We start from the raw sequence: 24501 nt of genomic DNA on the forward strand, positions 1-24501 counted from the left end.
TCTGATTGAATGTTGTACCTCAATAGATGAAAGTGACTTCAATAAACTCAATGTGTTTGATTTTTTATCTATCTGACTTACAGTTTCTTGAGAACACTTCAAGCCAACCCAAACAGTGCCACAAGACACTCCAACTTCAAAATCCCAGACTAGATAAGCTTTGCAAAAATGCATTAGCCAACATTTGAAAAATGTATGATTTGTGAAAGACCTGACCTCTGTGCAAAAGTTTCAGCATAAACCATAAGCACGGTCATGTAAGCAACAATGTGTCTTGCACTAACTCACTGGCAAACAAGAGCAAATGAAGTGGCTGTTTCTGATTTAACCTAAATTCCTTCTCAAGAACTACAAGCTACGTGGGAAAAAGGCCTTCTTACCTGAGTATGACTTCTCTGTAAAAGCCCTCACCCTACAACAAGAATACCCTCAAAATCAAGGCCACAGTTTTGCAGGCCCTTTAAAGTGACCTTATGCAGGTACTCTGCCAGAAGAGGCAGTCTCCTTAGACCCTTTGAGTTTTGTCTTCCTGCTCTTTTCAGTGTACTAGCAGTAGGAATTGTACAGCCCCACAGAAAATGGGATCAAGGACCTGACCTGGCTTGAAACAGATAATTATGCGGCTTAAAGCAATTGGGAAATACTGTCTTTGCATATGACAAAATTCTATTTAGAAGCACAGCCCTTGCCAATACACTACTTTTTAAGCTATGAACTTTATGTGCTGAACCTATGTTTTCATTGTGTATTTGTCTGGCACATGGCACACTGGGATCCAAAAGCACTTCCACAGTAGTCCACAAATAAAGGGTAGTTTCTTCTATCCAGTATAGTTCTGCTTGAGACAACAACAAAATGCTATGAAGTCAGAATGGAGTGCATAGGGTAAGACTGCTAGGAATTCAGGAAAAAATCTGAGGTCTAATGCCCCATTTTAATCCATCTTGATATAAACTAACTAATGCAATGTAATAGACTACAGCTCACCCTACAGTAGTCTGTACAAGGAAATCATGCATTGGTTTCACTGCCTAGGAGATCAATTTAGATATCGGACCACAGGTGTCTTCTACGATCTCAAACTTTAAAGATTCAAAGGCATCAGTTCCCCTAAGAGGTGGCAGCTGGAAGCCAAGTGGGATATGCTGGGCTATCTCAGGTCTCACTAGACACCTGTGTTTAGCCAACTGTTTAGCCAACCAAGTTTAGCCAACTTAGAATGAAACCTGAGTTCTCTGTGGACTACAACTTGAGCCAGCACTTCACTTGCGTGTAGATATCTCCCTTCTATTAGTTATCTGAATTCTCATCTGAATCCCATATGCTTTTTTTTTTCAGAGGGTCCAGTATGACTTAAGCCCTTAAATTTGTTTTGCTATTGCAATACTCAGGAGACACTGACAACACAACACCACGATTTGGACATCCAATACCAGGGCAATTATATTACCAGTGGTTCATTTTTCTGATGAGCTCTCCATCTGCTATCACTACTGAATCAGTACAGCACACACTAACCATCAGATAGTGACACATGAAGCATATTCCAAAGACTCTAAATGAGATCCTGGGCTACAAAACTACTTAGAAATCTTTAAAGACAAATGCACAGAATAAAGAACCCTCTAAAGACCCATGATGGCTGTACCTAACAGTCATGCTATGAAGAGGCACAACATGTAAGCCTCTTCAAAGAAGTAGAGCTGTCCATTGCCTTCGCCTGAAGAGACAGATGATGGCACCTAGCATCCAAGAAGCACTACTGAAGCAAACAATCCTAAAACCAAAGCATGTGTTAAGATGAAAACAATAATGAATACAGAATGATGAGAGCATGCTTTCTATCTCTCAAGGAATTAAAAAAAAGAAAAGGCCTGTCAGAAGACAACTGAAGGTACAAAACTAGCAAAATATTTCACAAAGTGTGTCCCACAGAATATCACTGTTCCACTACAACCCGTTTCTCATGGTGTGAGTCTTGGTTTTTCAGTTCTGTCTCTAAATGCCTGTTAACATTATCTGTGCCTCAATGGCAGCTGTTTAGTCAGTCACACTAAATACAGCTTAGTTGTTGCACCCAATGTGATAAAGCAAAATGTCATTCTAGCTTAACAACCCTTGCATTATCACCTGGCTTTATCACAGAATGAAATATGATAACAGACACTGCTTGCCAGTCCATCGATCCCACCAGAATTTCTCTCCTGTCCTGCCTGCATGGCAACATACACACTGCAATGTGTTTTCATCTCACATTGTCTCTCTAAAAATGTTACCTTTTTCCCCATGAAAATAAGAAATAAATAAATAACCAAGAACATATCCACTCTAATTCTGCAATAAATAAAGTTATGTTGATGGATAAATATAGGCCAGTCATGGGTAACAGCAAAAGGCACAGGCCCACAACAAAAATCAAATCTGATTAAAATCGTATTTCTTACAGCAGCACAAGGGCCTTTATGCAGAAGGAAAGAATCTTGTGGGAAAGGACTGAGGGAGGGATGCTTTCCTTTCCTTAGTTCAGAAAACAAAAGCCCCTCCTCCATTCTGCTGCACATCAAAAATAAATGATAAAAGATAATTTTTATGGCTGTATTCTTACTTGCTTTATCTACCACATGCCTCTCCTAGCACACAGGGGATTACCTGCATAGAATTAAAATGACTTCTACTCAAGTCAACCAGTTAATGTGTTCAGTACTTACACAGTGAATTCAATCATCAGAATATCCCAACAGTATAACGAGAACCCTCATATTACACAAATGGCAACCATTGCAGAGACAAAAGACAATATTTTCCAACACTGCTAGCACAGAAATCATAATTGCATTAAAAAAAAGCTCAAAGAAGAATGATTGTTTTGTCAATTTACTAAAAAACCCCCTACATTCCAGTCGCCAGTCCTTTGATTTTTTTTAATCTAGACTTTTTTTTTCCTGATAATGCTGTTGCTATTTTCTTGTTGCTATTACTACTGAAAACAGCTGCTTGCAGCTGAAGAAGAATTAGGTAACAGAAGACAAGCTATAAAATGAAACACTTTGTGAATTACAACTAGGTCACCTGGGATTCTCAGGCATTCTCTCACCAAAATGAACACATAGCTAGCTCATCTCTAAAGGAAAAAAAAAATCCTAAACCAGTTATTTAAATTAATTAGCATGCACATGCACACATTTCAATAGCCATCTTTTCACTCAGAGACACACTCACCGCTTGCTTCTAATAGTCACATCCAATTCTCTCACACTCCCAGCTAATAGCTCCTGCTGCAGTGGAAAAGGTCTTCGTGCAAGCCTGTACTCACAGTAACAGGCTTGCCAGGAAAATAACAAGATGAAAAGCTCTTGCACCACCCCTAGCCGAGAGGAACCCCGAGCCTGGCACCCTGAGCCACAACAACGGCACTGCAGCCCTCAGACCAGAAAACAAGTATTTTCGAAAGGCACTGCCTTCTAATTCCAGTGTACATGATGCCAACTGTGAAAACAAAAGCTGCTAAAAACAGCGCGTGTGTGCGAGCATATGCACACAGAGCATCTTAGCTGGAATTAACTCATGTTTTCCCCCTATTCTCCCAACCCATCAGAGAGCAGAGCAGTCGATTACACTAAGCAAAATAAAATTCTGTACCACGCATTGCATCATTGCTAATTTGCTCCTGTAGCTTCTGCTGATAGGGGCAGAAGATGCAGCCTGTGCTCAAAGACCTGAAGAACAAAAGAAATACTGTATGAATTAATACCACAAATTTCTGTCCAGAGCTGACAAAAAATAGTAAATAAGGCACACACCTCTAGCCATTTCTTTCATGCTTTAACACTAAAGACAAGACAATCTTACCGGGATTTACAGCTTTTTACCCCTTTCACTGGATATGTGAGCTTTGCATCCTTGCAAATGTGCCAGCCAGTTTGAAAGCTTTGCAGAACTGAATCTGCCTCAACCTCTGCGTCTCATTTACTGTAACACAGAGGATTTTCAAAGCCATGCCTCACAACAGCTGGCTTGTTTTTGCCTGCTTCCTATGATTGACAAGTTCATACAAGCTCTGTCAACTTTAACCTTGATAAGTGAAGGCTTAGTCTGTATTGTATGTTACATCACCAGAAACTTCTGACCTCAGGGAAAAGATCTCAGGGACTTCAAAGCTTTTCCTTTCCCCCACGCCCACCCCCTGGATTTGGTTATTAGAAAAAAAAAAGTAAAATAAAACTTAAGTCCTTTAATTTTTTAAGGGCTTTTCATTTATGAAAATCATGATCCACATTTCTGTAACTACATATCTGCAAGTTTTAACTGTTTACAATGATTTTAAAAGATCAGTGTGTTACTAGGCTCCTTTCTGAACAGCATTCAAATAACCAAGTCTTTAATTTTAGAGGAGAGTCTTCATCAACAGCTCTCCAGCCTGAATTTTTTTGCATGTGTTGTGTGCACAGGCGCCCTCTCTTGCAGGAGATTCTGCAGGGAAAGAACTAAATGCTTTCATGCTGCATGAGCACATTGCCACCCCCACACTCCATCTTTAGAAGACATCGTGGCTTTCATCAGAGCAAAGCTCAAGCTCCTTTCAATTTTTCTACAAGAACATATTAAAGACTTAATAGAGAAGGTGTGGATAAAGCTTTAATATGTATGAAGAGATAATTTTAAAGATGACCACTTTAAGAGGAAAATGTTATTTAAACTGCATGCAAAATCACATAGAGCAGTTAGATATCCAGTTAATAACCTCCCCTTATTTTTTCTGCCTCCTAAAGCTGCCTATTTAATTTCAATAGAGAGTGAGAATGACTTCAAGAAAAAGCAGCAGTTTACATAATACAGCACAACTGGTTAACAGACTGCAGCAAGTCTGGTTGGCCCATGCAGAGAAATGGAAGCTATAGCTGTCACGTTACTTTTTAGCACAAAACTTCACTCACATTTACTGACATAAACAGTCTCCTGCGTGACAGCAAACCATAACCATGTTGCCTAAGGGCTTATAGCAGAAAGTGAACATTTCGCAGGCTAGCTTTTAGTACCAGAACACCATAAAGCCACTCCATATGTCAGAAATATATGAACTGCTGCAAATCAGTCACCTATTTCCAATTATGCTTTTCATCAAGTAACTTAAGGGAAAATAAAATCTACAATCCACCAGCATATGATGCTTTTATGACTATAACCACTGGAGACTGTATCTTAGATTAGCTCTAATCTCCCTACTCAACTGTTATTATCATCAACAGGGCCATAAGAAGATAGCTGGATTTCAAGCAATGCAACAAAAATGCACATCTTTAGATGGTTTTCATTGTAATCCTCTTTCCAGGGAAAGCAGTAATATCAAACCAGAATACAAAAATGAACTAATGCATACAAATTTACATCTGTTTCTCTCTCCACAAACATTTTTGTGTGCTGTTCTTTCGCTCACTCCCAATTTCATACCTGCAGAATCATGTTTAGGACTTCTTCCAGCTTCTCATGCTTGGTAACACCTTTAGGGGTAGGGGAGGAAACTTTCTGCAAGAAGAAACTACCTTCCAACACTTCCTTTAATCAGCCCAGGATGGCCTCACATACCCCTAGCTGACACTGCATGCACAGTGAGGAGAAGAGATGTGCCAGGAGCAATTAAAGCAAAAGTAACTTTATTTGGTAGTAAGAAGCTGCAAGTAGAAAAAAGGGGATATATGAAATGGGATAGCCACGCTCAAGTTTAGAAGCAGGGATCCAAAGTTCACCTAAAAAAGGTAGAGGGAGAGCCCACGTTTTCAAGGGTGTGGAGAATGCACCAAGTGGATGGGGGAGAAACAGGCCTGTATTACTGTAGTGTACTGTAAAGCAAGCACAGGTTTTGGAGGCAGTCCAGCACCCATTTAATGAGATCCAGCAGCTGCTGGAGAGCCTGAGTGGGGCATCACACTGATCTGCAGGATGCACACCTGAGAGCCGCCGGCTGAGTGCTGCCAGGAGAGTGAGGAATGGGGAGGCAGTGGCAGGAGCCTGCAAGTTTTAACATTTTCATTTAGCCACAACCACCCCAAATCCCAGAATAATGCATTTGTGATGCTTACAAAGATGCCCACACATCTCTCAGCTAAATCAGCCTGAAAGTTTTAACATGGACAACAAGAGGAAGAAAAAGACTCCAAGTGGGACAATTTATCATGCAACTTCTGCCTTGATCCTGAGGCATGAGAAGAATCTGGTTCAAAACTGCTATTTGAAGAGCTACCCTGTGCCAGTGGCCATATGAATTTAGACAAATCTTTTTTGGAAGATAAAGAATCCACATGGTGGTATTTAATTTTGAAAAGGGCATTTACATACATGAGATGAATATTTTTAAAAAGAACAAGCCAGATGGTATAATGCTGAGAGATAACATGCAATTGAAGATACAACATATGAAACTCAGAGAAAATGTGTAACACCTATCAAAACACCAAACCACCGTTGTTCCTTCCCTCTCTCTGTCCCCTCCAAAGGTTGAATTAAATAGCAACTAAAAGGAGCATTGACCAGAGAACTTAAGTCCTACTTAAATGAGGAAAATCCAGAACTAATGTAGCAAAGCAAATGTATAAGCAAAGTATAGTAAAAAAAAGAAAGTTTTAAAAGAAAAGCTGAGGTACAAATTCTTAAGAGTGTTAGAAAAAAAAAAAAAAGGCATTTATTCAAACACAGATATCTGCCAAACAGATTACAGGGATGAAAATACAACAGTAAGAATACAAAGAAAATAAGGCTGCAGCAAAAAATTGGCACAGTCTCCCCTTCGTATCTCCTCGAGCAAAGAATAGCCTTTGCAGGAACTATTCTCAGATGCTGCACACCATTAAAAGTGGGTAGTCATAAGCTACCTAGGCCATATGACAATCACCTGAAACTTCCACAGGAAATTGCTGAACTGGGAGCTGTGATGCACAACTACCCATTCCTCTAATACCTGGGCAGCTGCTTGAGCACAGTGACACACCCAGTGTTGGGGAGGGAAGGTGTGAGGGTGCTGAAGGGAGAGAATGAGAAAAAGAAGGCAAGAATAAAAAATAATATTCATTATGAATCCAGAGAACTTCAAAATCATAAACTTAACATCTGAATTAGGTAAAGAAGTAGAAATTTTAAGAGATTCAACACTGCACTAATGAGTAAAAATGGCAGAGTAATGTGGGCATGTGTAGAAAAGATGTGTCTTGGATGCATTCATAATCATAGAAAGAGTCACTACACATATGGACAAGAGTGATCTGCATGACAGAGACTTTGAATTTTTAGGTGATTTAGAAAATTTAATTTTATCTCACCTGATGCTCTTAAAAATTTTACTCCCATGAGACAAAGTCCTCACTTTGTCTCATCACATCATTCTCATCTGAACTTGTTAGACCTAGATGAGGTACAGAATGGGTGAAAAACTCAGTGGCAACAGTTGCTGCTATGAGGAAATTATTCTGAATAATAAAGATACAAAACTAAGATTTCCTATCACTGAACGAATGGGTCATAAAACAACAGATGAAACCCATATTTAATAAATGCAATCTGCAGAAGACATGTTCCTGTACTTCACCAACATATACAATGATGTACAACAGAAATTACTGCTATGCAAGAAGGAAAAGCTGAATTTCACAGACTGTTCTAGGAACATATAATCTTCTTACTTCACAGCAGTAAAAAACTAAACAAAACCCCCAAAATAAAGATCAAAGAAAGACAGACCAGCAGAGCCTTGACAAGATACCCAGCAACATGGCTCCCGGTTTGCTGCGGTTTTCTGTTCCCCAAGCATCTGCTACTGGTTCAGTCAGAGAAAAAAACCTGCCTAGGTAGACCTTTGGCCTGTTGTTAAGCATCAACATCCATCAGCTACCATTATGTACCAGTGATTCAAGGTTCCACTGTCTCAAAGTGTGATATTTATATATCTGTTGTTAGTCACATAGACTAGTACACTGGAAGGTCATAATGGTTCAGTGCAATGAAACTTGTACTAATTACAAGTATTCACAGAAACCTAAGGAAGATGAAAGGTTACAAGGGATTTCTCATACATAAATAGATGACTCTCTCTCCTCTATATGCATAGGAAGAGCCACAGTAGGTTTTTCCCATTCCCAGAAAAAACACAAACTTTGTAACAGCCCAGACTGTACAGTGCCATTGCTATATGACACACACAATGACATCACCTGCAAAAAAACTGGTCTGAGAAATGCCTTAATAATCTGCATCTAATGATAGAGAAATGCTGAGGACATGGACCTGCTGGAGCAAGTCCAGAGGAGTGCCAGGGAGATGATCAGAGGAAGGGAACACCTCTCCTGTGAAGACAGGATGAGAGAGTTGGGATTGTACAGCCTGGAGAAGAGAATGCTCTGTGAAGCTTGTTAACACATGCATGAAATGTTTGCCAAAGTAATTTTTCCACTGATTTCTAAGGAAGCAGTTGCACAAGATCATACTATTTCTTCCTCACAAGGAAAAGGGTGAAAGCATTTTGCTTACATGGCTCTGGTAATGTCTTGGTAAGTCCTACAATGACTAAGACATACTTGTCTTGCAATCTTCAGTCAGGAAAAGCAACTCACAGTTAAAATGACTGTTTAACAATAAATTAATAACCTCATGAAGGTCAACAAGACCAAGTGCCAGGTTCTGTAGGTGGGTCAGGGCAATCCCAAGCAGATATTCAGGCTGAAAATGGACCTAGACCAGCCTTGGGAAGGAAGACTTGGGAGTGTTTGTGGATGAAAAGCTCAAAAATGACTTGGCAGTGTGCACTCCCAGCTCAGAGAGCCAAACGGCTATGTTAAAAGCAGAGTGGCCAGCAAGTCAAGGGAGGGGATTCTCCCTCTCTACTTTGCTTTTGTGAAACCCCACCTTGATTACTGCACTCAGCTCTCAGGGTTTCAAAAGAACTCAGGGTTTTCAAAAGAAGAAAAACATGGCCCCATTGGAATATGTCCAGAGGAAGGTCACTACTATGATCAGAGGACAGGCTGAGAGTCAGGGCTGTCCAACCTAGAGGAGAGAGGGGACAGAGGGGAGAGAGGGGAGAGGAGGGGAGAGGATGGAGCTCCAAGAAGACCTTAGAGCACCTTCCATTACCTCAAAGGGGTCACAAGAAAACCAGAGGGGGACTTTTCACATAGGCATGTAGTGACAGGACAAGGGGGAATGGCCTTAAGATGGAGGACAGCAGGTTTAGATTAGATCTTAGGAAGAATTTTTTTACTGTGAGATTGGTGAGGCACTGGAATAGGTTATCCAGAGAAGTTGTGGACTTCCACACCAAACCATTCTAGGATTCTATGATTCTAAATAAAGTACAGAAGTTTCAAATAGCTATGTGACACAATGCCTGCAACAAAGGTTCTCATTAACTATTTAAGGAAATGGCCATTTTGCTACATATAAAAACCCCCAAGCCTTCAAAAGTCTTGTATTTCAGTAGGTCAGTTCCTAGTCAAGCTGATCCTAAAGCTGTGTATTGGTACTATATTAATTTTTTTGACAGCACAGTAAAAGAAACCCAAACAAAAGACAGAATTTAAAATTTCTGCAGTTATGAAAAACTGTGTAGCTTCTAAGAATATTTCCAATGGCTAATTTACACCGTCTACCATTGTAAATATGAGGATCTGATTTGTCCAAATACGTATTGTGGATTGTTGGGGTTTTTTTCCCCCACTCTTAATTAGCCCTCATACAGATGTAAGTCCCAACCCCTGTAATAGTCACAAAACAGAAAAAGCAAAGAAAAGTAACTATCAATATACACATCTATGTTTTATATGTCCGTATATATATACACACATATGAACATCCATATATGCATGATACAAATAAACACATAGACAAATGGACTAGTGGCCACTTTTAAATTCTTTTCCATCTGTCTCAATTCAGAAGACATACGGTCACTCACATTCCTATGTTGCTAAAGGTCCTCCTTCTTCCTTGCACAATAATTTGCTGCTGCTTCTGGTGAGCATGGAGCCTAGATATTCACCAGGAGTTGAAAAATCAGTTTTCTTATGAAGAGCCTAATAAAGAACTTGGGAACATCTCTGTAAGCTTCTGTTACTGGCTTATCAAAGATTTTTCAAGAACATTGTACTTGGGCACTGAAGACATTTTAGGCATTAAGAAATTAGTTTTACTTTAGTTTTGTGTTGTAAAGGCTGTTCCTCTGTCTTCAAGAGCTCAACTCAAATAAGAGTAACTACTAAGGTATAAAAACACTGAAAGAAGTATTTCGCAGTGTTTAATTAGAGTTGAGTCATGCTGTGGTCCTACACTTGACATGCACATGCTCTTGGACTTGACACCTATTAAATGTTGAAATATTTTCTGCAACCTGTGTTCTCATAGATCCTTTTTCACTTTTTGAAGTTATGTAACTTTAATAGACATCACAGGAACAAATTAATAGAGCTAGAAGTCAAATGTTCTTAGAAAGTAAATAAAAGCAATGGCTGTAAACATCTCTAGTAGATGGCAATCTTAAGAATTAGATCATAAAGCATGATTCTTTTGATGCAGAATGACTTTTATGTGTGCTGCCATACTTCAGGAAGCCACAGACTACTGGTCAGAGCACCCATTTCCCTCTTTAACCTTTTGAAAGTCTATTTCAGTTTAGAAAGTGTGGAGACTTCTATAAGGAAGTTAAGTATATTACCAATATAAGTAATTTTACAAATTCAGAAAGAGACATGTTTGAAGAAGCACAGACTTTACATCTGTAAAAAGGTAAGCTTTTGAAACTAGTTTGAAATAGAAAGAGTAGCATCAATAAAAATAAAAAAAACACCATTTTTTTGTTTTACAGATCAGCAGAATTGTAGAATGCTTTTAAGCTGTTCTAAAGTTAAACATACATAGAATCACATCAACCCCTCAGTATAAAAATACTCATCTCATGTTAGATGACTGTTTGCATCGCTGTAGGTTCATAACATTAGTGGTTTGGCTCTTCCATAAGAGATGACAATAGCTACTATGGACTACTATTTTCTCTTCCTATGAAAGTAATACCCTAAAACTATTAAATACTGCAGTTCAAAAGAACATGTTGCAGCTCTTTTAAAAAGGGAGATGAAACAACCTGAATTCATTGGAAGCACACAGTAATCTCAGAGGGGAAAAACAGAGCTCAAAGATGAAAGAGGTTCACAAATTATCTTCATCAACTCAACACTCACACCCCCCCCCAATTTTTCAAAGTAGTGTTAATTTAGGTTTACAACTGTGTGCTAAAAAAGAACAGCCAAAAATACTGTTGCAAAAAGCCCAGGAGAAAAAAATTTTTATCATGCATCTTTATTTTTTGTTTGTTTTTAAAAAGCCATTTGCTGTTACTATATTTTAACCCCTTTTCATTCTAGATTCAGTGCATTAAAAAGACTCATATTTCTATGGAAAATAATCAGTGAAGCTGTAAATGGTAAATATTCAAAGTTTATTTCAAGTTATTAATTTTTTATCTTTTCTTATAACAACTGAAGGGGAGGGAGACCAGATGCAGCCTGTAGTGTAGGACAGTCTCTAACGCAGAGAAAGCACCCATGGACACCCCAGGTGTCTCTCAGCTTGAGTTCCTGTACATCTCACCCCCAAGAACACAGAAAGACATCTCCTGTGTTCAGCCCTATCACACTGACTTTAGTAGCACAAAGGCAACCATAGCACACAGGCCTCAGTAGCACAAAGTAACAGCTGCCAGCAATTTAATCCAAACATAAATTTTAAAAGAAAGTATTAAATATGACCACAAGGAAGACCTCAGGTTTGGTTACTATTCATGTTCCAGAATACACCCTGAATTAGGTAGATTTGCTAGCCATTTGCAGATTGCTAGCTTTTAAAAATAGAAAACTAAATGCCTTTAGGGCAGCTCAAAAATCATAAAATCAATCTATGTCATAAACCCAGCTCCTTTTGAGCACAAGAATGCCTTGTTAGAAAAGGAGCACACGGAAATATATATTCTTTCCTATAAGGCAGCCATTCATTATCACACAGTGGCAGGTCACAACACAGAAATTAAATGTCCAAGTAAGGATTTTAATTAGTTTTTTGAATACAGAAAGACTATTAACCCTCTGCCTATCAATGTTAAGAGAAAGACTGTGAAAGAGATGATTTCACAAAACCTTCTGTAATGCGGTAAAATGGCCAAATACGATATCTGAAATAGTATGTCAAAACAGGCTACAGCTGAAAAAGTTACTGAAGCTGGTGCCCAGTCATGTGATTTTCATGGATTCCATGACTATAAAGCAAGAATTGTGCTGCACAAACACTGCTAAAATGCTGGCGTAGGAGTATTATTCACATGCTTTTGTGATTCGGCTTCAGCACTGGTAGATGGAAATCATTTTACTTGTCCAGAGATGCTGCCCGCCTACAGCAGCCTGGCTGCTCCCGGCGGACTGTGCCTGCCTCCCCTCTGCCTCCCCTCTGCCTCGCCTCCCCTCCCCTCCCCACGGGTGTGCACATACTCATTTTGAAATCACTACAGTAAGTACAAAGGGCTACAAAAAATTAGAAAATTAGAGGGTGGTCTCTTAAGTTGAGCCATAAGCAATGCAAAATACAATCGTATAAACCCACAAATAATATTTGACAAGGTTTTATGGTCATGGCTAGAGCATGTGTTTGTTACAGTTCGTAATTTCCTCTCCCCTTGAGAGATTAATACCACTTACAGAACCAAGGACAGCCTATAGAGGTTTCTTTTTCCTGTGCAGGGGTTTCCTCTGTTATGAAACACAGAGCTGTCAGACCTGGTGATAGCAGCGTGTGCACAACCTCAGCTCGATTTCAGCAGCCGCAGGATCAGAGATTGCTGAAATCACTGCTTACACCACAATGGGCCAGGATGTGGGCAACCCTCAGCATGCTAGACATTTAAAGGATTTTAACTGCATGGTGCATACAGTCACACCTTTCCAAAGGGTTTGAAAACATTGTACATTAACTGGAACATTAATTAACAGAGAAAATCAGAGCTGATCAAACGGTAAAACAAATTTTAGTGGCTCCTATTAATGTAGTGTATTCTGTAAAGGCACAAAAAAAGCAAAGTCCAATTTACTGCATGATTATGTTCCAGCAGCATGCTGTCTGTGCCAAGGATAATACTGGAAAACTCTCTTGGGAAACCTCAGGCCCCCCACCCACTCCCCAAAAATCCTGTAACTATCATTTCATGCACACAAACAAGAATCAACTGCCTCCGAGCAAACTATAATATGCTCAACACTCAACAATTTCTTTAAGCTCAAACTACAGTCCCCAAAAATTTCAGTCTCAACATTAATTTGATCATGTACATAGAAGTACATGGGGAGGAGGAGGGAAACAAGGGGAAAAGGCACTTCAGAAACTCTGAAATCATCACAGCAAAACTTCCAGTTTGAGTCAGGAAAAGATCAGATCAGAGTTGTCAAAAAGAAAGAGAGAGAAATTAAGAAATACTTACCTTACAGTGCAATTCCTTTCATCCAGTTTGTTAACCTTAGAGAAAATACACTCCCCATCTTCCTTTAAATCCTCTGCTTGTCTCCTTACTTCAACTGATACTTCCTAAAAGAGGTTTATGGTACAAGTAAGAGACCAAGTCATCATGTTTCAGATTCCCAAAAAATCTATTATTATGGAACCTCTTATTTGTGGTTTTGCTGTGTTTGAATATACATGAAGTCAACAGCATAGCATGTTTTAAGCTTGTTTGGTTTTAAGCAGAGCAGTGTGCTCTGTGACGTCTTGCGCAGCACTCCCAACCTGGCTGTGCTCGCGTTGCTGCTCTGCTTTGCTGATCTACAGAAGAGCTTAACATTTATATAAACGTTTGCAACTTCCATTTGGCAAAAACAAACAACAAAAAAGGGGCACAGAAGTTGCAGAAGAGTTGCTCACATTTTAGGAGCTGCAGGTATGCACCAGGTTGTGAATCCCCGTGCTTTACCTTAGTTTCCTCAGTAAAACACCAACAGTGCTGTTCCAGAACGTTATTATCTCACTATCTTCAAACAACCCCACCCAAAGCATAGCTTTGCATTACAAACACTGAACCTACTGGAAATTTAAATGCGCATTAGCACTGGAATAATCTGAATCATATATGCAAAACAACATCTTTATTTACTTCAGTCTGTTGTAAGCATCTTCAATGCACTTATCACCATATTTTCCAGGTGCCTAAACAGGTGTCTGCTTTTTGCCCCAGGAGGCCTTTACTGAACTTAAAGGCACTGACTAATAAACCAGAAATACATATACGGAATAGATTATATGATTTTTCTGCTGGGTAGGCAATTATTTAATAATATAGTGAATTTAATTTTCAAAATAACTTCCAGGTGAATATTTTCAGTGCTTGGGATGTCTACACCAGTAAATTATCTCTACAGTTAAGTCTGCACATAGAGTTCAAAAATAACTTTTGCCAAACTAAAGACACAAAAAAAGTATGGAAAGAGTCCACAACTTTTAGAGATCAACATTTTTGTTTCTTTTTGAGCTATTCTCATTCTACTCCACGTCTACACAAATACACACACACACAGAGGTGACCTGTGTATGTATGTATGCAATGTTTTTACCAAAAAGGGGAAAAAATAAAGAAAAAGTAATATACAACTGCATTGCTTCAATTCTATTCTTGCAGAAGGCGAAGTTCAACACAGGCCAAACACACTATGACTCCTTATACATATCAGGCAATCTTGTAGCAGCTTGAACAATATCTTTTAACAGAGAACTAAAGAGACTTGGTTTCTCTGTTTACTTCCAGTGCCACCTGCCAACCATTGCCTGGCCCTGCTCAGTTAAAAATTAACTTAATATTTACTTGCAAGCTGAAGAGACATTTGGCATCTCTCTAAGGAATAAATGTATACATCTTAAATCAAACAAACTGACATAAAACAAAACATTAAGCAGTTTCATTGTTGCTGTAGCTTTAACATTAACAGGCATATTTATAATCTCTAAATTTTATTAGACAGAAGTTTTGTTCTATGCAGCTTTTGCTTGAAGCAAGTTTAGGAGAAAAGAGGAAATCCATGGAAACTATTAGACCATTAAAAAATTGGACAAAAGTATGTATTATTTATACTTGAACACTTTTCTTCATAGTTTCAGAGAATTCAAAACCTTAAAACAGGAAAGACCACACCAATGAAAAAATAACTCCTGGTGAAGATTGCTTTGAACCTCCTAGATCTCTACTGTAAAAAAGAGGATATTTTCAAATCAATCATGTTTTTTTCCATCTGACTACAACACACAAGAAATTACTGTGATCCAATTGCTCTTGTGCAGTACAAACTTTGATCTTCCTCATTCTACTTAATAGAGCTACCTTTAACATTTACTCCTCTACTGACAAAAGGCAAACACTGTATTACATAGTGTTCTTAAATTGGAAATTTTCATAAAAATTCTCGTTTTCCCCTCCACTCCTCTACTGTCCCCCACCACCTCGGGCAATCTAAAGGATAATGCAAAGGACACTTGTACCTGTTTGTAGAAATCAGTGGAAGGGGATGATCTAGACCTCTCATGGGTGTACTGGGATTTGCCATGCTGTTCGTGGCTTGTATCGAGGATATTATCGGCTGAGTGGTACCTTCCTGAGCTCCTTGGCTCTACTGGTTTCCGCTGCTCCTTCCAGGATGCCTCATACTCTGCAAAGGTTCCCAGGCGCTGTGGCTGTGCAGATTTCCCAACTCTCTCAGCAGCCTTATTGCTGCTGCTATGATGGTCACTGTCCTTGGAAGCACGACCAATGTCAGGTCCAACAGAGCCTACCCGACCTCTTCTCTCATACCACAGCTCCTCTCCCTCTTGCACTTTCCTATCTGGCCTCTCAGGCTGTGCCTCTGTTAGACCATGGGGACCTGGTTTCTGTGATGATTTTCTAGATGCAGGCTTACTTGTTTCTTCAAAAAATTTCCACCTGTCTGCAAATGAGCCCAGGGCTTCTTCTGATATATTTGGATGGCAATGAGCACGGCATTCATCCTCTGACATGCCCACCTCATTCATCTTCTCTGGTTCCGAGTAGGACTTCAGTTTTTGCTCAGCTGTGAACCTCTTCCTGGCTCCAATACGAGAAACGTGATGAGTGCCACCCCCTGTAGGGTTTGGATTGGCTTGTGTAGCCTCAAGGAATCCAGAGACATCTTCAGAAACCAAAGCCAGTAACGAAGAGTTGTAACTACCAGTTTTCCGCTCAGGTGACCTGGGAAGATATTCAGCAGGGCTGGGCTCCAAGTCCCGACGTTTGAAGGACGTTGCACTCAGAACCCTGGCCTGTGCTTCCTTGAGGTGATCTTTGTAGGTGCTGGTAAAGTTTGTGTCTGGGGAGGTGGTGACATTCTCTCTTGGATCTGGTGTCCAGGCCCCACTGCACTCCTCTGTTTCAGATGACCCTATGAGTGTAGCAGTACTTCTACTTTTCTGCAGCTTTGCTCTTCTCATTTGGATCTCATTTCTGAGGGTTGTTGCAAAACGATCACTCCTTCGTGCCTGTTTAGACAGGTGAGTGTCAAAAGAGGCCTGTCGTTCTGTTACCGCTTCTCGGTTGTTGTCAGACTGCTTTCTCCCTTCCTGAGCTAAAGAGTGCAACATTGGTGTCTTCTGAGGAGAAATCTTGCTACTCTCGTCTTTCCCCCACCTAAAATTTTTCTGAGCAGATCTGTTTTCAGTGGTAGGGACACAGCCCTTTACATACTCCTGCTGACTGTGCCTAGTTTCACCTTCCTCAGAGCTGTTCTCAGAGCTTTTCTGTTGTCCAGACTTTTCAGCATGATTAGGTTTTTTAGATTCTTCTACTACAGCACACCTAGCTTCTCCCTCTCTGTCCATTGGGTAATGACCACTGTTCTCACACTTCATCAGTGAAGATTCAATAGATTGTTGAGGTAGATAGTATTTTGGGTTTTGGGCCATTGTAGAAACTGCAGAATTTTCATGAGGTCCAAGTGACATATCAGTTCCCACTGCAGGTTTCCAGCTGTCATCCTTGAGTTGTAGTGGCTTTGAGCTTCCCTGAGCAGGCTGTTTTGCTGTCACACAATAATATCGACTCTGTCCAGTGTTGTCCACCTTCTGCTCAGCAGCACTGTTCAAAGAGGAAGTGATGAGCAGACTGGCTGGGCTTGGACCGTAGCCATGAAAATGATCTATAGCTAAGTCCTGAATGCCACTGTAGGACAGATAATGTTGCTGATCTTTAGGTGCAGCTAACATTCTTGCACTGTGATAAAAGGTGCTTTCATCACTGTACTGGTGCTGGTGGTGGTAAGTGTAAGCAGGCTGTGCAAACCTAACGTCAGTGCTGGACAAGGATGGCTGCAGTTTGTTCACAGTTCCTGCATTACTACTGTACCTTTCACCAGTTAAAGAAAAAGTGTGTTCTGAACTGAGATCAGATTTATAATTTGAGCTGCTGATCCTCCTGTCACATGCTCTGGAGGGTCGCCGCTGCTGCTCTGCAGTTTCGAAACTCCAGTCACTCCTGGGCTGAGATCGGCTCAGGGCTGTAAAGTGCTGCGTGCTGACACCCTCTGAGTACACAGGGCCATGGGCTTTCTCATGGCCCTTGGTGGCAGCAAAGCTGTCACTACGAAGAGGTGGAGGTGGTGGGGGAGGAGATGAAGACTTCTTCTTATCAGGAACATACCAGACAGGTCCGAAACTGGATCTTCCAGCGCTAGTGAACTTGCCATCTGAGTGTTCCTCTATTCTAGGGCTTTTGTTGTTCTCATGCTGGATGGCTGCTGACAAATACCCAGGTTTATCCTCTGTTCCACTGCTGTCATTCAAAAACTGGCCAGACTTACTTCCATGCTTAGCAGTCTCCCAGTGGCCCACTTTGTAAAGCATGTTCTCTGTCGAAGAAGTGTCTGCATTGGACAGAGTGTGATCAGGAGTGCTAGAACTCGTGGAGAAAGACCCATAGGCTGAATCCCGCTTACTTTGGCTCCCTAGATGATCAATGCTACTATTAGACCTTGCAGAAGAAAGTCTTCCATACTGGGCTAATTGTGGAGTGTGGTCCCAGCTGTCCATACTTCCCAAAGAGCTGAATTGGTCAGAAGTGCGATATAAACTTGACTGATCCCACGAGTTTGACAGGTCATGAGAAGAACAACTACTGAAAGAAACAAACAAACAAAACAAAAAAAGTATCAGAATAAATACGCCAGTCAAAAAATGCTGCAACTTAATTATAACCACCCGTTTTAATAACACTGGTTAAGATGCATCTGCACAGCAGTTAAAGACAAACAACCTAACAAAACTGAAAGTCTGAACACAGAGTCAGGGTTCAACTTCATAATCTGCCACTGATTCAAAGCTGGAAACCTTAGTAACTGACTCAACTTCTCTATGTAAGTTTGCCAGTAAGTAATATCCATTTATCTCCTTGAAGGCTCCCTTCCCCTTCTGCAAGCTGGTTTTGCTGACTTTGCTTTCAGAAAAATTTAGTTTGAGCTCCATTAGCTCCCTCTTTCCCAGGGCAAACACCAAACTTATTTTTCAGCTTATTTTCCAGGCACCCTGATTCTTCCAGCTATTAAACTCAGGTATTTTTTTCTCTTCATCTCTGAAATGTGACTCTAAACTTCTTCAGCCCATGATGCTATTCCCTTGTCATTAAGTTATTCCCATAAAGTTATATCCACATCTACCTATTAATTTGATATATTAACTTTTAAGCAGAGACTCACTAAATACATTTGTCTGAATTACCACCTGCACGGGCACCTTATCAGTGTGGTTTCAAACCACTCTCAGGTTGACATTCTTACAACAACATTCAATTCCCCCCAGTTCCACAACACTGACAGGAAAACTTCAGGAGAAGATGCCAAAGCAACATAAGCTCTGCATAGACAAACAAACCTCTGACCTCCCTTCAAGAATCCTTACTGCCACCAGTTTCTCCCTACCACTGTTCCTTCTATAAAAACATCATCTTTAAAACTGTACTTTCTTCAGGTCTTTAGCCAAGGACACTATTCCAAATCTTGCTGCTTCTGTTACTTTCCTACCCAATGAGTTTTGTTTCATTTTCTTGCATTTCTTTTCTCTCTCACAGCACTCACCTCCTGTCAACCCAACACACTGATGGCTGAGATGACAGTCTTTCCAATTATTCCCATCACATCTCCCTGTTTGAACTTCACTGGCAGCTCCTCCTGCTTTTATAGACCAAATTCAAATTCTTGCCCTTGCATGTAGAGCCCCTTGGTAGAAATCCCAGAATTATTCCATTTCCCTGTAGCTATAATTATATGAAGTATCTATCAAATCCTGTGCTGCAAAGAGACCTGTGAAAGCTAGCAATGAAATTAGATTAGTCCACATCAAAAATACGAAGAGGATATAGATCTTTTCTTCTGTCAAAAATATTGCAGAGGTCAACTCAACAGTTCTTTGGAATTCAATACTAACAGAATTGCTTTGTTCTCCCTCTACTCCAACAGCCTTTTAAACTTCCTTTCTATACAACATGGTCAAAAGCAATTTATATGAAATAAGATATACTTTATGCTTATTTTCTAAAAGTATTTTATTAACAAGATACACTAGCATTGGTCTCATCTTGTGGGGTTTTAAGTTTTTAATTTTTTTTATTTTCAGCATTTAAAACATCTTGCTGAATCCTTAAAAATACCTTTTACATGAAACACAGTATCAATCTAAAATGACAATTAAGACATCTTGGTTATTACTAGGATTTCTTTTGTCAATGAAAAATGTGAGCCAGATATTACTAAGAATTGCTGATATTCCCACCCCCTTCAGCTCTAAGGAGATCATCAAACCATTAAGGTTGGAAAAGACTTCTAAGATGATAAAATCCAACCAGATACTTGGCATTAATTAAATTAAAGATGCCACTTGTGCAGGAAAGCCTCAGTTTACAGGTCTCATGTAAATCTGCTGGTATCAAATGTGGAGCAGAGATCATCAGCATAAGAGGTCAAAGCCCTGCTAGAAATGCCTAATGGAAACCTAACAGAAGCAGTGAACACTTGAAAGGAAGGACACAAAGGTTTCTAATGGCATGTTACTGCAAAGCATGCCCTCCTGTCGTCCTCAACTGCAGGGCAATCCTCCAGTGAACCCTGACATGGAAGAGAGTCCAAAAGCCAGTTTGCTGCCTGAGCCTGGCTGGCATCCCAGGATATCCTTCTCTCAACAGCTTTTTTAGAGCAGATTCAAAAAGCACCTACACTGCTGGTCAAAGTCTGGCTGGTGAAGTTCAGGAATAATCTACAAACACCATCCCTTGGCCACAATGGCCAGTAAGCACCCCTCCCAGCCCTGGGGCATGAGCTTCTGCTTCTGGCCCCTTACAGAAATTATCTCATCTCAGCAATTGCATGGATTTACAGATCAGAGGGATCTGATCCTAACTGCCCCAAAACCACAGTTTAAGTAGCCTTCTCAAAGCACACTTGTCCCACAGCCACACCTGTAAGACCAGAATGAAGTAGAAGAGGTTGTTGGGTTCAACTGCACAACCAGGGGCACAGGAAAAAACCCAAAGGCTACTCTGTCATAGTATATCCTACTGCAAGAAAACACAGGGTTTAAACTTTCAGCAACTTAGTTCACTTACACACCTCCCAGAAAAGTGTACTTAGCCCTAGTTTAGGATGGGCTAGGAAAGAAGTCTGCACCATGTTGTTAAGGTATAACTTCTGTGAAAAACACAAAAGATTCACAGAGGGAAATGAAGGCATCAAAAGCTTTACAAGTTCTAGCTCTCTAGCCTGGCATGAGAGGCATCTAGACCTCGTGGTCCCAAGAGAGCTTGGAGGTTTTGCATTTAAGTCATAAAAAACCTGTACATATAGTGCTGGATACAGAGGGCTGGGTTCCAGGACCACCCTCTCTCCTGTATTCTGGTACAGCCTCTTCTGGTCTGTCTGTCTCCCTCTAGCTTCATCCACCTTTTCAAAGGTTCAAATTCAGGCTGGCAGAAAAAAAGCCCCTCCAAAACCAAACAACAAAAAAACCCTAGAGCAAATCAAACTGCCCATACCTTAACCTAGCAGTAGATAGTAAGGACAATCTTCACAGGGCTGTTTTGGCCAGCTGTGCCCCACTCCACCAACACAAAAAATCCAGGTATATCCTGCTTGGAAGAGAGCAAAAGCATCTTCCCCACCCCCTGCAAATGAACTCCACATGTTTTACAAGTGATTTAGTGAATTTTCACACTCACAGAGAGAATGCAGGTAGGCTCAGATGCTTAGCTCTAGGAAGGACACGAAATTCCAGAAATAGCCCAGGGATAGAATGCTTGGGCTAGAAATACCCCCTCCTCGGGCTATTTCCATTATCTCCTTGCATACTGCTGCTTTCAGTTACTGATTGCTGTGCTTCCCGATCAGCTGAGCTTTTTGTGAAATGTAAAGTGGGGAATCTCTGAGGCTGCTCAGCTCTTTCTGCAGAACAGCAAGCTGAAAGAACCCCACTCTGAAATCTGAAATCCTCAAAATACTGAAATCCTTGGGCTGCCACTATGGGAATGCTGGGCCCCTCTCCAGCAGCTGCATTCTGAAACCAGCTCTGCCACTGAAACTGTCTTGGACAGCAGACACCAGGGATGACGAACCTCCCAAATATGTCACCTTTCAAGGGGGCACCACAGGCAGCCAAGAGGTTCAGGATAACAGTGACGTGGGAACTGTGGTATTAGACTGCGCTACGGCCACTAAATCTTTCAGCAGCATCTGAGAAAAATTTGTTTTTATTAATACTAGTGTCTGCCAGCAGTTGTGGCTATTTCTGATATGTGAGGGGAGAGGATTGCTCTGTACCCATCCCCACCTTCCTTTACACCCACAATTTGATGATCAAACCTCTTTTCGAACTGGCATTGAACCTTTTTTTTCTTTCTTTTCTAAGTACTGGGACACACCCAGGCCCCATCAAAACACACCTTGAGACACATCTTGTATTTTACTTTCACAAGGCACAAGGACAACCACCAGGAAGTGCAGGAAGCATATAATGATTTACAGCTTAGTGTAGAAGACTTATTAATAGTAAAAATACTCTTTAGCTATAGCATTGCAATGAGGAACTCTACAGAAGTTTTTAGAAATTTCTGAATTTTGTTTCTAGGTACAAGGACTTATACTGTTTCCAAATCTATAAAAAATCTAAATCCACTTACCTACTTAAATACTTATTTAGATAGATATTTAATAGATAGTTAAATACTAACTTTAAAACAGAAGATATTATAATCAAAGATTTTATAAAACTTCTACTAATGAAGTATTACAAAAACATTTTAAAAACCCCTTTCTGCCTAATGACAACATTGATACTTTATTCAAGGGCAGATAGCAAGTTAGTTTAGAAACAGTAGAAAGTTTCCAAAGAAAACAATGTAAAAACAACTCTAAAATTTAGATGAAAAATAAAATACTGAAGTATTTATGTTCTTTTGTTTTGACTATCACAAAACATTAACCTCAAGAAGTAATGATGGACAATGTACAGCACTAAGTATAGAAAATTGAAATCTACTTCCCAAACCGGGATTGCACACCAGACTCATTATCTTTAATGCTCAGCTTAACTATAGTCCAATGGGAACAGAGAAGGAAAAAGCAAGAAAAGACAACCCCCCCCGCCCAAAAAAAAAAAAAAAAAACCAAAAAACAAACCAACCCCAAACCAAGAAAACTCTTCATGAAAATGACAAAGAATGTCACCTCGGAGCAGGAAACAAACAAGAACCTGTAACCAGACACAAACAGGCATTACCTAAAGGTATAGAGTTTCACAGCTAAAACTGCATGGATGTCAGCTTTTCTCCATTAGTGTTGAACGTGACCTAACAAATATTAAGGTGTTTTAAACAAGCAAGATCACAGGTGTAGGGAAGGATTACAGAGACCGTTTAACTAATTAAACCAGTAATACCTTAAAATACAACAGTAAAGCATTCTGTACCCTCTCTTTAGAAGAAGCCTTTTTAATTCTCTGAAACAGTATTTTTCAATTTCTCCTCCCTCTATCTCACCTTACAAATGTTAATTTTGATGGTTACTTTCCCTTAGAATTTTACCAGTGGACATTGAAAGGAAATGCAGAGCAAGAAGTATAACCTTGTGATTGCCTTTAAAGCTCGTTTCTTACCTTTCAATCACACGCACATATCACAAACTGTTTCTGAAATCCACTCATCCATATGTCAAACTTCCCAAACTCCCCCTTCATGCACTGTAAGACAGGCAACTCTAAAGAAATACAAGACCACGATTCTGCATTTGTTGTTTTTTAAAAAACCCCCACTCAACACCGTGACGTCCGTCATTACTGCCTGGCTGTTAGAGCTGAAGGTGTGTAACTTAAGCAGAGACTCACCTTGCATGGTAGCGCGAGTGCCAGGAGGCGCAGGCATTCGACGAGGGAAGGTGTGACGTGGCTGCCTCAGGTTGACTTTCTGTAAATTTGGTTGCATGCCAGGAGTGCGGCCTGCAGGCTAGGTCATTCCTTCTGAAAACAACAGAGGCAGAGTGTGCTACTTTAATGCAAACAGTTCAATAAGGTGATATGCAGCAAAAAAATCTACCAGGGCAGCAGTAAAATGCTTCACAGATACGACAGAGGCATAATGACTTTAAAGGACAGCACAACTCTCTACATGCATGCCAGTTTTGAAAAGACATCACTATTTCTTTAAAATGCTTGAGATACAGTGAGATGTCAATATTTTTTTAGTATTTTTTTATGGGTGGTGGGGCGAGTGTTTTTTACAAGGCACAGAGACTGACAAACAAAATTTAAAGTACCTGACACATACCCAGAGCTTTAACAGTTAAAGCTAATACTGAGACTTAGGACTCTTTTACAACTTGACAACAGCAGGGCTTTGGTAAGATTTTACTGTAGGTGAGTGCATATGGGAAGAGCTAGGAAGGAAAGAGTTAATGACAGGAAGGATTAAAGCCATGTACCTTGTTTCATACAAGTTAGTAACAGTGATATAACCAATCATATTAACTCCCGGCAAGTTCTCCTTCAGCTCTTGAAATGTTTGGCACCCCAGATATGCAGGGAGGTTTTGTTTGTTTTGTTGTTTTCTGGGTTTGGTTTTTAAAGAATACATCTCAAGAACAGTTCAGCAAATCATGTAAGTTCCCAAATATCTACTTAGATATCACCTCCAGATGTTCCTGGTCATGTAATGGAAGAGATCTCTTCTAAGAGGTACAACAGTAAGTTGCTGTTAAAGCTTTGCATCTTAAAAATTGTTTTGCAAAACTGCCACATACTCCTCTACCCCTTCCTTCTGCTTGGGAATTGGTAACAACAGCTTGCACTGCCTTCCAAGGACTTGCTGTTTGTTACACCTCTCAGCACTCATTGAATAAGTGCATTCTTTTTTCCCTAAGGTTAAATAAACCTTCTGGGTGGAATCCAGCTACTTCTGTTTTA

The 24501-nt window shown here is 40.2% G+C and overlaps 1 protein-coding gene across 3 annotated transcripts in view; it reads right to left on the minus strand.

The window, feature by feature from the left end:
- The window catches only part of SHROOM2 (shroom family member 2), a 118992-nt gene that overhangs the window by 22212 nt on the left and 72279 nt on the right, over positions 1-24501 (minus strand). Inside the window, exons 3-5 of one of the 3 annotated variants that reach the window (XM_085052385.1) lie at positions 23428-23559; positions 15541-18178; positions 13499-13602 (exon numbers count right to left, since the gene is read on the minus strand). In XM_085052385.1, coding sequence (XP_084908511.1) covers positions 13499-13602; positions 15541-18178; positions 23428-23559 — 2874 coding nt within the window. Of the gene's footprint in view, positions 1-13498; positions 13603-15540; positions 18182-23199; positions 23375-23427; positions 23560-24501 lie in introns of those variants that run through there. The other 2 variants (XM_085052380.1, XM_085052391.1) reach the window with 2 other exon arrangements.

Source organism: Lichenostomus cassidix, chromosome 1, assembly GCF_008360975.1.
Source record: "Lichenostomus cassidix isolate B80296 chromosome 1, HeHo_3.0, whole genome shotgun sequence".
Lineage (NCBI taxonomy): Eukaryota > Metazoa > Chordata > Aves > Passeriformes > Meliphagidae > Lichenostomus > Lichenostomus cassidix.